Below are 15,247 nucleotides of genomic sequence, written 5' to 3'. Positions count from 1 at the left end.
TTGGGGCGCTGATTGGCTTCGGAGACCGCTGCCCCGCCCCTCCTCTGATAGGATAACGTGGAAGCACGAGACAAGGCTGCTTCCGTCGGTGGTGGAGCTGTCAGAGGGCTGTAAACCACCCCGCCGGCCTGGGGGAGGTGGCTGAGTCTGGGCTGCGGCCGCCGAGTCCGCATGCGCGAGTCGCGGGAGCCCTCTTGGACTGGTGGCGCTGATTGGCTTCGGAGACCGCTGCCCCGCCCCTCCTCTGATAGGATAACGTGGAAGCACGAGACAAGGCTGCTTCCGTCGGTGGTGGAGCTGTCAGAGGGCTGTAAACCACCCCGCCGGCCTGGGGGAGGTGGCTGAGTCTGGGCTGCGGCCGCCGAGTCCGCATGCGCGAGTCGCGGGAGCCCTCTTGGACTGGTCCCGGGAGCGCTCGAAGGACACGAGCGCTTCGAGGTTTCACAGTGTGGTGTGTGGAGAGGAGGATGCGGCGGCCAGACAGGGTCGCAGGAAGTCTGAGGACTGGAGTTGAAGCTTGGGGATACACTAGTAAACACCACCTCCCGCCGAGCGTCTGGGAAGAAAAAACCTGAAAACTCGAGAAACGATAAGGAAAAACTGGGCTTTTGTTACGTAAGGACGTCCAAGAGTAGGAAGCATTTCAGGGGCACCCAAAGAGAAGCACGTGGTGACCTGAGGCAGGTGAGTAACAAAGGCAGAGAAACTAGGGAGCCCCTCACCCCAGCTGCCCAGCCAACCTACGTGTCCAGGAAAGAGAACAATTCTGGACGATCCTGCGAGGAAGACACTAGGAAAGGACAGTGGCTGCGGAAGGCAAAGTCAGTTGAAAGAGAAACCTGTAAGAATGGATGTGGCATCTTTCGCTCAGAGGAGAAAACTCGAGAGATAAGGAAAAAATAAAGTTCAAATTCGAAAATTATGGCATGAAGCTTGTTGTTGGCCCTGTCTTCTAGCGTGAACACACGGTGCACCAGGGTTTTCCATGGAGTTAAAATGGTGGGATTTTTGTTACTGTGAAACAGTCAAGTGCATTCTTTGCTCTTCCCCGAGTATATTTGCTACCTACAGCGTTACCATATGCTTTAGAAGCCCTCATGAATTATCAATAGGATGGTGAATTTGTGATTTCCCGAGGAGACACTGAGGAAGATAAACAGAGAAAGGCTTCTGTTCCAAAAGAGGCTGATATGAAAGAACTGGTTTTGAAGAAAACTGAGTCTCTGAGTTGCTGTGGGGAAGGCAGCATTATATAATGTGACAGAGCAAGAGATTCAGAGCCAGGAAACGCCATGACCTAGTAGTACATAAATTATCTTCATCCGAAAATCGCGTAAGATTCTGATAGCCCTGAAGGTTTGAAGTTTTATAAAACAGGCGAAGGTTCCCGTAAACGATAGTGTTACAGCGAGAGCAGAATAATGAAGAGACTACTTCAGGAATTCCTTGTGATTTTTTTCCATCCTTTTACATGACGTTACAAAACAGTATGAGTGAAAAAATAGCACATGATTTCAGTGTCCACGAGAATATTAAGGAAGATGTTATGCAAGTGAAGTACTTGTGGCCAAAGCAGGCAACAAAATGCTAACTACTGGAAGTAAACAAAATACAACACTCCTAAACTATGACTTCTCATCAGAATGTTGCCTATGATTCTGGCCTCAAGGAGAAGACAGCATAGCTGAAGTAATGAGGAGGGAAATTAAAAATTATTAAGGAGACGATGATAGACCTTTTTTTACAGAAAATGAAAACAGCAGCTGGCCATGTATCTTGTCACTAGTTCAGACTGGGGAGGTTCACTTGAGATTTGGGCAGCCAGAAGAGACAGTCTTGGAAAGTGTGAACCTGCCTTTATCTCATTTGCTAAGCTCAGCACACTCATGTGGCAGTCCTTAGGCCCCCTTGCCTGCCTGCTTAGTCCAGCTGTTTGCTGTATAGGTATCTGCATAACAGTGGCAACATGCCAGTTGGTTATATCAGTTATTTACACTGAGAACTGATAGGTGTGCCTTCACAGAAATCTTGTTTACTTGGACTTAATGTCCACTGGAAATCACAAACAGCCTGAATCATAATGCATCTTGGGCTTCATTTTTCCCTATGGCATGGTGGTATAAATCTGTAATCCCAGCACTGAAAGACTGAGGCAGGAAGATGGCAAGTTTGAGTGCAGCCTAGACAATTTAGCAACTTAGCAAGACCTTATCTCAAAATAATGAAATAAAAAGAGTTAGATATGAAGCTGAGTGCAAAATCCCTTGGGTTCAATCCTGAATACATGAAGAAAAAAGGTCTTCAATGTTGGGTGATCGATCACATAACTATTAATCCTGTAATATTATAACTACATTTTACACAGTATACCTTGAAAGATAATTTTACAAAAAATTAGGTAACTGGGACTGGGAATTTAGCTCATTGGTTCCACTGCCTGCCTCGCAAGCACAAGGCCCCAAGTTTGATCCCTGGTACCAAAAAATAATAATTAGGTAACTACTTAAATTTACAAAGCTAAAATTAAACATTAATGTGATTTTAATAGCAAGAAATTTAAAACAGTAGTAGCATATTTTATGGTATATCCAACTTTGAGAATATTATATAATTTTTGAAGATTGGTCTGTATTTATTGACCAGATTGATCTATGTTTTGGGGGGTTTTTGTTGTTTTAAATTGAGACAAAGTCTCACTAAATTCCCTTGAACTTAGTGTCCTTGAACTTGAAATATTCCTGCTTCAGGCTCCCAAATAGCTGGGATTACAGGCATGTACCATTCTGACCAGCTGATCTATATTTGAAAACAATGCTATATCTTCTGATTTTCTTATATGAAATCAACAATAGTATATTATATTTTATATATAGTGGATAAACAAACTTTCTAAATTTTAAAATTAAATGGCAATCACTGGTGTCTTTGAAAATGTTTGGTCTTGAGGCTGAGGATTTAGCTCAGTGGCATTACGCCTGCTTCCCAAGTGCAAGGTCCTGAGTTCAATCCCCACTACCAAAAAAATAAATAAATTATAAAATAAATGAATAAAAATGTTTAGTCTTAAACTGGATGTTATGGCACATGCTTATAATCCTAGCATTTGGGAGGCTGAGGTAGGAGGACTGCCTTGATTTTGAGACTAGCGTGGGCCATAAATGAATTCAGGGCCAACCTGAACTACAAAGCAAGACCCTGTCTTAAAGAAAAAAAAAAGGATGAAGATTTATATTGCGGTCAATTGGTTTTCACCAGGCAGCCCAAGACACTTGAATGAAAGAATAGTCTTTTTCAACAAGTGGTGCTAGGACATCCACATGCAAAAGAATGGACATACACCATTTCCTTACACTGCACGAAAAATAATCCAAATTAGATCAGAAAAGTAGATGTAAAACCTAAAACTATAAAACTCTTCACAGAAAACAGAAGTATTTATAATATGCAGTTACATAAAACCTTAGGTACCACACCAAAAAGAGGAAAGAATAAAGTTTCATAAAAACTTAAAACATTTGGTCACCATCAAGAAAATTTTTTAAAACACACACAAATGGAAGAAAAATGCAAATCATATATTTGATGAAACTTGTATCAAGAATATATAAAGAACTCTTACAACTCAGGAATAAAAAGATAATCCAACTTAAAACTGAACAAAATGTTTGACTAGATATTTCTCAAAAGAGATACAAATGGCCAGTAAGCACATGAAGAGTTGCTCTACATTAAATCTAAAATCTAAATCTACATTTGGCCATTAGGGAAATGTAATTCAAAACCACAGTGAGATACCACTTTTCATAATATTGTCAAGATGATGAACAACAGCAGAAGTTGATGAAGATATAAAGAACTACAACAATTATATTTTGCTGTTGTGAATGTAAAATGGCACAAGCCACTTTAGAAAACAGTAAACATCAGATTTACTGTAAGACCAAGTAATTCCACTCCTAGGTGAGAACTGAAAACATGTTCATGAAAACTACACGAAGTTCGTAACTATATGTTAATAAAACCAAACAGAACCTAGGCATGGTGGCATATACCTGTAATTCTGGCACTTGGGAGGAAGGAGGATTCCTTGAACCGTGAGTTCAAGGCCAGCCTGAGCTACATGGTGAGTTCAAGACCAATCTGAACTACTTAGCCAGACCCATCTCAAAAACAAAGAAAGAAAAAAGAAAGAAACAGCTCAGGCGTTCACCAACAAAAGAATCAGGAAACTAACTGTGGCAAATGCTCTACAATATGCAATGTACTACAATATGTTTGAATATTGAAAAGGATTATACTAGCTGAAAGATTCTGGTCAAAAAAGGATAGAAATTGTATGCTTTCATTTATGTGAAATATCTAGGATAGGCAGTTCCATCGAGGCATAGCAAAGATTAATGATACTCAGATGTTGGAAATGAGGAATTGAGAGTGACTCCTACAAAAAGAAAGTTTCCTTTTGAGGGGAATGAAATTTTCTGTAGGTAGGGGTATGATTGCCTATGTTTGTAAATATACTAAAAACCATTTTACTGTACACTTTGAATGAATTATGACTGAAGTTTTTTAAAGTGAAAAGTTAGAAAAACCATCATGCAAACACTATTAGAAAGCTAGAGTTCTTATGATAAGTAGTCACACTCTGAAAGAACATAGGATGGTTGCCAGGGGATGGAGGGAGATGTGGGGACTACATTCAGTGGGCTCAGAGTTATAAATTTTGAAGTTGGTGAAGTTCTAGAGCTCTGTGGTACAATACTAGGCACTTACTATAGCCCATATCATAGATCATAAAACAAATCTTAAGATATTTAAAAGTATTGAAATCATAAAAGTACATTCAGACCATGATGCAGTTAACCTAGAAATCAATACAGAAGGGTAATATGAAAACTTTCAAACACTTGCTATTAGCATAGTTCTAAATAATCCATGGATCAAAGGAAGTCTTGGGGAAATTACTAAAATAGTGCAGAACAAAAATAAAAATATGAAAACCAAAAAAGCACAGAAGCACACACAGTCTGGGGCAGCTCCCAGAACACTCCAGGATGCTCCCTACAAGCAGTGAATAATGTATCCAATCTGTTGTGGCTCTGCCATCTCCATACCAGGTCTTACAGATAACCAGATATGGGGGGAAAAGAAGATCCTGGATATAGAAGTGACTACTGACATGACACCACAGAACTTCAAGGACCCTGAGATGCACACAGGTAATCAACCCGCCCTCATATAGCTGCTCCAGTTAGAATACTATCATAGACCAGGGCAGTAATGATAAAGATAGAAGTAATTTGTAGTATTTGGGATACATTTTGGAAGCACAGCAAATAGGATGGCTGATGAATGAGGTTGAGTGTGCGTGAATGAAGCCTGAGTTATTAATAAGATCCACTCAGTTTAGGAGCCTGACAAAGCAAATACCAAGTGCAAACAATCTTAGTGTGTTTTGGGAGCAGTGTGCTACAGATTAATAAACAGAGGACAGTGGTATGGCGTGCGGTCAGGTGACAGGAAGGGTGCTCCTCAAATTGTGGTGGGGTTACATCCTAACAAGCTAATCATAGGTTAAAAATATTGGAAATAGAAAATGCATTTCACATGTAGAACCTACTGCACATCGTAGCTTAGCAACACAATGCAGAGTGTCTTGATCCTGTAGCTGAAAAGGAATTGCAGCTCACCACCCCGCCCAGCATCACAAGAGTGTATCATACTTCCTAAAGCGAGCTGGGGGGAAGGGAACGGGTTTCAAATTTTGTAGTATTCTTTCTACTGAACTATATTACTTTCATATTATTGTAAAGTCAAAAGCCATTAAGTTGAACTATTTTAAGTTGGTGACTGTCTGTCATACTTTTAAGGTACTAACAGTCGTTTTAATCTTATGCTGTTGAAAACAGGAAACCACAAGAGAGTTTTACACAAAAGGTTGAAATTTTGGGGCTAATATCTGAAAAATGAGTTGTAAAAAGATAAGCAGTGTGTCCAGAGAGGAGTTCTGGCCTCTGTGTTACATGGATGGGCTACCCTCATGCTGTAGGCCTAAATTTGCTCACAGGGACTATTTCATTTCCTACCTTTAATAAAACTTTGCAACCATTTTGGCTTGTCTTGACCAATTCTTTGCTCAGGACAGAAAGAATCTAGAAAACACCTCCAGAAGGAGACTCCAGCACCCCAAAACCCAGTAACATGTTGAATGATGTTTTATTTTATCAGGTTATTTTCATTCAGTTAATTAGTGTTCAACAATCATAAAAATAAAAGCTAAAATATTTTTGGTAGCTATTTAGGTTCTGAAGGACTAATAGGCAAGAGAGCACAAAAGGTTCATTTGTTGGACCTCTGTTCTAAATTTCCTTTTATAAATTTATATATGCAAGCAAGCAAAAGGATCTAGCTAGACAGAGTCTTAAGAAAAATATAACCAGGGGCCGGGGTTGGGAAAAAAGCAAGGTTCATAGCAGCCCCAGTCAGAGTCTAGGCAGATTTCATTCCACCTCTTGCTCAGCATCCACCTACCCTGAGTACAACCAGTGGAAATGACTTATCCACCAGGGCACCCGACCAAGCTGGTGACCAAAGTCAAGGAGATGGCCAGACCCCAGCAAATGGTGGCAGCTGGGCTTAGCAGGACAGTCGCTTATAGCAATGAAAAGCATGACCTTCATGTTACTCTGGAGCAGAGCACCAGTCTACCAATTGCCCAAGATCTGGCCCAAGTTGTTGAAGAGGCTACAGGGATTATTCTGCCTTTTTAGTGGAAATCTCTGAAAGAAATGGAGAGACCATTTCAGAATCAGAGTTTAAAACGGTTGGCAGGACATGTTAATTGGGAGACAAGAGCAATTCAGAGGAAGAAGTTGAACTAAAGAAGTTGAAATTTTGGAGATATGGAAAAGAACTTGCTAGAATCCAGCTGGGTTTTCTGGCCAAAGATTTGCAAACAAATTCTCTAGGTAAAGTAAAAGCTACAATTAATCAGTTTATGAAGATCTTGGAGGAGATGGACACAACAACCCTATGAGAAATTTCAAAGGCAGTAGGCTAAACTGAAGGGTTTGGTGAGAAAGGCTCACGTGTTCCTAGCTGCTTGTAAAAAAGAACATCTGCCAGGAGTTGGAGCAGCAGTAGTCTACAGATTTGGCCCTTGCCAAGTGAGGTGTGGTGGAAAGAAGCTTCGGTGCTCTGAAAAGCAGCACTACAGTTTTTCCCTCTGGGGAATGGAAGTTGCCTATTTTATCAGAGCTGCCAGAGGCAATTGGCCAATAGCCAATTTTCCTACTGCTACACCAGTTCTCCATGAAAATGTACTGTCTTTGTAACCTGAAGCAGAGCCACTGTTTTCTTCTGCCTCTGTGTGGCTGTGCTGTCTGGAAGGTGCCTCCCTTGCCCATTTTTTTACCAGCTCTTTGACCTTCAATTGCTATTTTAGGGCTGGCTGCAGCTGGTTTTATAGCATCCTGGTTTTTGGACACATGAAAGCTTCTCTTGACTTTGCAATCCTAGTGTCCCATAGATGTAAGGCCAGAATCACCAGGAGGTTGCATCTACTCAGAAATATTGAGCTTGGCTGAAACAGGTGTTTGGCACACAGATGAGCCAGTGTCCCTTGCTATGACCTACTTCCAGAACATGGATTATTTAAAGATTTCTCACCTCTCAGTGACCCTGCCCAGCCACAGGTCTTGAGATACATGGGAGCTACTCCTGGGATGAGGCCTGTGGGATGGTGTATGTCCCAAGAAAATCTCCATAAGTATTGAGCCCATTGTTGACTAAGTCTCTGCTTAAAACCAGGCTCAGGAAGGGCAAGCAGAGGGAACCAGAATGAGTAAAGCAGGTAGGGGGTGAAGCCAACCAGAAACTTCTTAGGAGTGACATGTCTTTTCTTCAAGGACATTTTTGTTATCCACACCCTTCTACCATTCATATTTCTTTTTATGCTGTTTCTGTCAGTTTTGTGGATTTCTTCCCACTACTACCATTGCTTTTAAAAACCAGTTTGTATACCTATTTAAAAAAAAAAAAAACTTTGGGGAATTGTCACTTTCTGTTCCACGTATTTTTGCTGGGTACAGCATCATTAATAGTGCCTCCATCACAGACTATTTTGTTGCCTCTATCACCCTTTGGGGTCCCTCAGAAACATGACCCAACCTAAGTGCATTACAATGTCTCTCAATGGAATCTGAGTACTGAGCAAATCTTAAGGTGATGGGCCTGAGTTACTTTTGTTGAATTGTTTTTATTGTAGTGAGGTTGTCCCAAAGTTACAGAGAATTCTAAAATTCACACTGTCTTTTGTGAGGTCTGATTGTTCAAATTTTCCTTTGATAGTGTAAGCTGTCCAATATCCTGTTAGCAACTGTACCCATTAATAGAGTTAGTTTCTGTTACTGACAAGCAAAATAAATAAATAAAAACTTAGCTAATATGGAACTTGGAGCCTGAGAATAGACACCCTTCTGGAAAAGAGGGATGTGGGGAATCAGTGGGGTAGTATGAGGCTCCCTTTAACATTCTGAATGATAGTTCATCCACTAAGGTTGGGGCTCTTCGCTAAGTAATTGTCACTGTTGAGCAGTTTAAAGGGATGAAGAATACTGGACAAATTGGTATGATGGTTGTTTTACTTCATATACAACTTAAAACGAGAATAGGTTCAAAATTCAAAAACTTACCTCAGATGCAGGCCACCATAGCACCGCCGCTGGTTGCAGAGGAGGAGCCCAGGAGCTGAGCCAGGTGGGTGCAGCACCGCCTCCTCCATGCCCTGGCCCCTGGCAACTGGCGTGAACAACAGAAAGAAGTCCTCTCTGAGGCTTCTTGATGAAAATTGAAGCCCAATGGAAAAGTGAAGAGAATCTCTGCTGTAAAGGCACACCAGACCACCATAATTTGTAAGTTGGAGGAATCACCACCTCCCATCCGAACCCGGACTATCTTCAGGGGAAGGGCAGCTGGAACCTGCAGTAGAACCTTGCAGCGTTCAACACAGCAGGAGGTCCCAGAGCTCAATTTAGGCCTTGTAGCCAGAAAGCAGCCCTAATCTCAGGGGCCTGCTGCTGGCTTGCTGAGACTAATTGACTTAGAGCTGAAATTAATTGACATAGATCTGCTGCCCCTGTTGTCTATTGTGACAACAGAGACATAGCCTGAAGGAGGCCCTTCATTTTAATTTTTTTATTTTCAAAGTCATTTTTTCTTTTATTTTTACTTTTTATTGTTTTTCTTCTCTTTTCAAATTTGTTTTCTTTTTCTTTCTTGTTTCTTTTTCTTTTCTTTCTCTCTCTCACCTGCTCACTCACTCTCTCCCACCTTATTCTTTGTCTCTCTCCCTTTTTGTTCCTTTTCCCATCCTAATTCAGATTTCTTTTTTCTTCTCTCAATTGTCATTAGTTTTAAAGGAAAGTGAATATAGTTTATAGCTTCCCTATTGCTGTTAGGTTGTTCTGTTCTTGTCTTTGCTCTTTTCTTGTGTCTTTTCCCCTTATCTATAATGGTTTCCTAGACTTTGCATGATATTCCTCTCTCCTCTGGCCTCACTTCTGACCTTTCCCTATCATTCTACCTATCTTATCCCTCCATCCCTAACTCCTTCTAAGTCCCCATCTTGAAGGGTAAATTGCTATATTGAAGAGTTTATTCCCTATAAACATATTTTGGGCTGGTCCTCAATTTTGACGTAATTCATATGGTTAAAGGTGATAGATTAATCACTACCACATGACATGATTAGAGACTCTAGAACAGAAAAAGAAAAAAAAAAATAGATGAGCTCAGGACCATGATGGAAACCATGAATGCCAAGCATAGGAAAGAAATGGAAACCATGAATGCCCAACATAGGGAAGAAATGGAATCCATGAAACATATTCAAACAGAGATCCAAGAGATTAAAGACTCTATTGAGGGCCAGGGATTTAGCTCAATGGTTCCACCACCTGCCTCTCAAGCACAAGTTTGATCCCTGATACCAAAAAAAAAAAAAAAAAAAAAAAAAATAGGAAAAGAAAGAAAGAATGAGCCAGTCTGAAGACAGAATATTAGATATAGAAAACAAGATGGTAGTCAGTGACTATGAAAAAAGATCTCTTAAAATTAGTAAGGGACCATGAGAAATCAATCTGACAGCTGCTAGAAGACACAAAGAAGAATAATATAAGACTGACAGGTGTCCTCAAAAAAGAAAAAGAAAATACAAAAGACATTAAAAAACTGTTCACAGAATTAATGACTGGAAACTTCCCAGAGTGAAAGAATTTGACATATGGATAAGTGAGGCATATAGGACTCCAACTAGCCATGATAAAAAAACAAAACAAAACAAAACTATACCTAGACATATACTAATCAAGATCCAAAAAACCCAGGAGAAGAACAAAACACTATAAGCAGTTAGAGGGGAAAAAAAATCATATACAAAGGAAAGCCCATCAGAATCAGAGGCTTTTCAATACAAACCCTCAAGTCAAGGAGAGCCTGGAGTGAGGTATTTCAAGCCCTACAAGAAAACAACCGATGTATCCTGCAAAACTATCTTTCAAAATTGTTGGGGAAATAAGATACTTCCATGACAAAGAATACCTCAGAGACTTCATGAATACCGTATCAGCACTCCAAACAATTACACACATGTGTAAATACTGAATAGTTTCTCTGACATGAAAAACTGAAAGTATAAATAAGGATTAAAATGAATAATTGATAATGTGAAATAGGAAGAAAAGGTCTAAACGGGGTAGGCAAAGTGGGAGAGATAGGGGAAAGGAAAGAAGGGAAAGGAAAAAAATATGAGATAAAAAATAAATGGAAAGAAAGCTTTTGCAAATAGGGAGGGTAGAGGGGATGAAGGAAGGGTAGGGGAATGGGGAAAAAATAAGAACCAAGATACAAGCACAAGTTCCCAATGCAAAATGTAAATGTATTGTATACCTAAAATCTACCAATAAAAGAATATAAGAGGAAAAAAAATCTCAGAGATGTTGTGATTTTTCTCCTTGACTTTGATGAAAAAGTCAATTCTATCTAAAGCTCCAAGACCAGGCACAAACAAAACCAGACACAGAAACTGATATTAGGTGTTAGAATCACACTCTCTTGAGGTCTTCTCCATGGAGGTTAGAGAACTGACCAGAAGATGTGGATCCTGACAAGTAGTACTACTGGAGAAAAGTGAGACAGCTCAGTGCTACAGCCAAGTGTTACAGCTCTGGGTTACAGCTAAAGCAACAGAAGACAGGAGAATCCAGAAGCCACTGGAAGAGGTGGAGAAAAACCTTTTATTAGCTTAGTTTTAAGCACTCTGAATTCTGAGCCCCAAGTTGCACTGAGAGTGAGTTTACTTACAGTTGGGGGAGGAAATTGAGAGGAACCTTTTAGGGTAGCAGATAAATCTAGAAGGGCAACCTGTTGGTGGTGGAGTTACCAGAATGTTCTTGAAACCTTAGGTAGAAACACTGCACATATAAACAGTTACATTGTTTGAACAGAACACTTTTGATACATTGGGCAGGTACATTGCGCAAGGTAGTTACAGAACATTTTGATATATTGGGCAGGAACATCGCTTAGCACACATGGTTACATTTCTTGTACAGAACACTTTATGGCAAATACATGGGAGGGGGCAAAGACCTGCTCTGTTTTGCGTTATTGCTTTATCATTATAGGTAGCTAAGTTAGTTAGGAATATTATAGGCAGTCAGACTGGGGTAGGCCCTCAAAGAGTCAGCGCAGAAAATAACACCATGTTATAACATGTGGCTGGAGATGCATATTCATTGACGGTCAGGCTTCAAAACAAAAACGAACGACTGTACCCACATACTTTGCTTAGGGATGAACTGCAGTGATTGATATTCTAAATAGGCACCAATCACCACGGGTGGGAGACCACAACCTCTCTAGCTCATTCCTTCCCAGAAAGTCCTTGTTAGTTCTATGTAAGCTTGCTTTTCCATTTTATCCCTATTTAATCAATATCACCTAAGTAACTATATTACCAAAGTGACATAGTTGTAATCTTATTGGCTATAGTTTTGTCCCACCTCATCATATTGCTTTGCTCTATAAAAACCCCTTGAGAAGCGGGGCTCCTGGCCACCCCCTCATCCTTTCTAACTCTCTTAAACAGAAGCTATCTTTCTCTCAAAAAATGCTTCCTACTCTTAATCTCTGTTGTTTCTAGAATTCATTCTTTAGTTTCAGAAAACGTGAACTCAGCATATTGGACATCTAGCAGGTTAAGAGTTATATTTCTTTATATTATTTGGATTATTTAGAGGTGCTATATCATTCTTATGTCAAACTCCCTATATCAGTAGGAGTGGCAATATCTAAGAGGATTTGGAAGACTCAGTGCAGGACTTTTTAAAAGTGTGCTCCTCAGACCAATGGCCTCAACTACATAACAAACCTTTTTAAAATGCCAGTTTTGTAGCCCTACTACAGACCTTGAGATTTTAGGGATGGATACTGCTCTGTTTAAACAAGTCTTCCAGGTGACTAAGGAAGGTTTAATAACAACTTAGCAGATCTGAAGTCCTCAAACTATCCTGATTTGATCCCCAGTACTGAGAATTAAACCCAAGACCATTACATTGAGTCTACATCCCCAGACCTTTTTCAAATTTTTATTTTGAGATAGGGTCTTTCTAAATAGCTAAATTGTTTAGGCTAGGCTCAAACTTGTGATACTCCTGCCTCACCCTCCCAGAGTGCTGGGATTACAGGCATGCACTGCCATGCCCAGCAAATATCCTGAATTTTATCATCATTCTGCCTGTTTTTGCTGAGGAAACTGTCACCTTTATATATGAAAAGCAATAATTCTCCCCTCAGAAGCCAAGCCACACTGTTGTTATGAGAACCAGCATACACATTTAGCACGGTCAGGTAGAGTGGAACATGTTGGGGTGATGCTAAGTACTATACTGGTAGAGAAGAGTTAGAAAAGAATAAGGATACAAGGTTTTTAGCTTTCTAGTCTCTGTAGAGTGAGAAGACACATTAAAGAAAGAAGTAAGAAGGTGCAGTGAACTGATTTTAAATGACTGAGGGGACAAGAAGCTCTTTACAAAAAGCCCTCTGGCCTTGGAATGCTGGGTACAGGAGCTGGCACTGAAATGGGCTCCAAGAAGACAAGGGAATAGTAGAATCTCAGGGTGCCTGAAAATATGTGGAAATTACCAACCATCAAAGATAACTGTTCTTGGCCATGCTAAGAGAAAGAACCATGGCCTTGGGAATTCAATTAAAGAAAAAACAACTATGAATATCTGGTTGTGATAAATTAATCAGGGAACTCCAAAATGTGACATTTTGTTATACTATAATCTTAATCTAATTTATTGCCCCTTCTACCCCAGGCCACCTCAAGTACTAGGACAGAACCACCTGTCTTGAGCCTTAAGAGTTTTATCTTGTTTTATTTTTAATCCACCTACTAGACTCTAGTCATTCAGGGGAACAAATCAACAGTCAGTTGAACTGGAAGTTGAAACTACCACTTGGCCATTTTTACTACTTATACTACCAGGGAACAATCCAAGAAAGGGAGTGTATTAGCCCTGCTTTTTGTTACTGTAATGAAATGTTACATGGTTGGATACTTATGAAGACTCACGGTTTTAGAGCTGAGAGTCTAAATGGCATAGCACTGGATCGGACAAGGACCCCACAGCACACGACAGAGTGCATGCAGGAGAAAGGATCACAACTTGAAACAAGAAGCTGGAGAGCTGAGTGGTTTTAGGCTTGCTCTCTTTGTAACTGCTCTCAGGAGAGCTCAGTTGTATTTTCAACACCCTGAGTACTTCCCACTGTGCCCCAGTTATTAAAAGTTCCATACCATCTCCTACGCCACATGGAGACCAAGTGTCCCTCACTCAGACCTTTGGGTGACACCTACACCACAGCAGGGAGGTTATGGCATTGGTTATTCAGGCGATTTTAAAACATATTCCAAAATCTTTGATACTTCATTCTTTCAAAGGCAAATCTAATTTTCTTCTTGGCTATGGGTCAAACTTAGTAACTTGTCTGTAACAAGCAAATTTCCCTCTAAGCCTTGCTTTTGCTACATCCCACCTATTTTGGTAAGTTGCATTTTATTTAGTTCAAAATATTTGTAAATTTCTCTTGAGATTTCTTCTTTGGTCCAATGTATTATGCTAAAATATATACATTTTCCAAAATATTTTTAAATCTACAAATATTTGGGGATTTTCCATTGTTTTTCTGCTATCAATTTCTAATGTAATTCCACTGTGATCTGAGAACATATGTTGTATCACTTATATAGTCTTTTACATTTGTTGAAGTGTGTTTGGTGATCCAGAATTATGAATGTTCCATGTGGGTTTGAGAAAAATTATTCTGCTGTTGTTGGATGGAAAAAGAAAAATACCTTTACAGTGACAAACTGTCCAGTAAATATTCTGGAGCTAGTCCTTTCGAAGTTGAATTGCATGTTTTTGTTACAGTTGTCATTAAGATTTTGTAAAAATAAACTCAAATTTCCCACTCTGGGTCAACATCATACTTGCTGAAGTGCTATGTGATACTTTTTGAATTACTTATTATTTTAAAATATTGAATTCTGGGACCGGGTTTTAGCTCAGTGGTGCTTCCCACCTTGCTTTGCAAGGTCCAGAGTTCGATCCCGGTACCAAAAAACAAAAAACAAAAAACATTGAGTTCTGTTCCATTATTAGATCATGTGTTCCCAATTTTAGGTTAAAGACATAGTCACACTACTCATTACCCGGGACGTCTCTCCCAATTCCCACTCCGTAATAATCTACCAACAGAGATCCATGGCTCTCATCTTAAAGTGGCCATAACTAAAAGTGACCCAGAAACCGCCTTGGATTTAAATCCTAGAGTGCTGACAAAGTCTCCAACCCTGTTTTCCTTGTCACTCGAATGCAGTACTGCAACAGCTAGCCTCTTCGAGGGCCGTTTCAGCTGCAGACTTCGGCGGTTAATCGCACCCCTTCTTGGAAGAGAATTCACATGAGGCCACTGTGGTAAACTTGGTAACTGATTGTCAAGCTAACCGTACAGAGAGTCAGGGTGATTTCTTTTCGGAAAGCCTTCTCGGGCTAGCACCCCGCGCCGGCGACAGGGCGCGCAGATGCACCACGTGCCGGAGCCAGCTGCAGGATTGGAGGAGCGCGTTTTAGCGCTGCGGGCTCGACCCGCTCGGCCCCACCCCACTGCCAGAGGAGTCGAG

At 40.4% G+C, this 15,247-nt stretch overlaps 1 protein-coding gene across 1 annotated transcript in view; it reads right to left on the bottom strand.

Annotated features, from left to right (window-relative positions):
• Dnajc3 (DnaJ heat shock protein family (Hsp40) member C3) overlaps positions 1–15,247 on the bottom strand; it is a 65,600-nt gene that overhangs the window by 49,649 nt on the left and 704 nt on the right. Inside the window, exons 2-3 of the mRNA XM_010631018.2 lie at positions 15,072–15,230; positions 68–556 (exon numbers count right to left, since the gene is read on the bottom strand). Coding sequence (XP_010629320.1) covers positions 68–556; positions 15,072–15,230 — 648 coding nt within the window. The remainder of the gene's footprint in view (positions 1–67; positions 557–15,071; positions 15,231–15,247) is intronic.

This window comes from Fukomys damarensis, unplaced genomic scaffold (assembly GCF_012274545.1).
Source record: "Fukomys damarensis isolate Sample0158 unplaced genomic scaffold, DMR_v1.0_HiC HiC_scaffold_6, whole genome shotgun sequence".
Classification (NCBI taxonomy): domain Eukaryota; kingdom Metazoa; phylum Chordata; class Mammalia; order Rodentia; family Bathyergidae; genus Fukomys; species Fukomys damarensis.
This window is presented reverse-complemented; position numbering and strand designations above follow the sequence as displayed.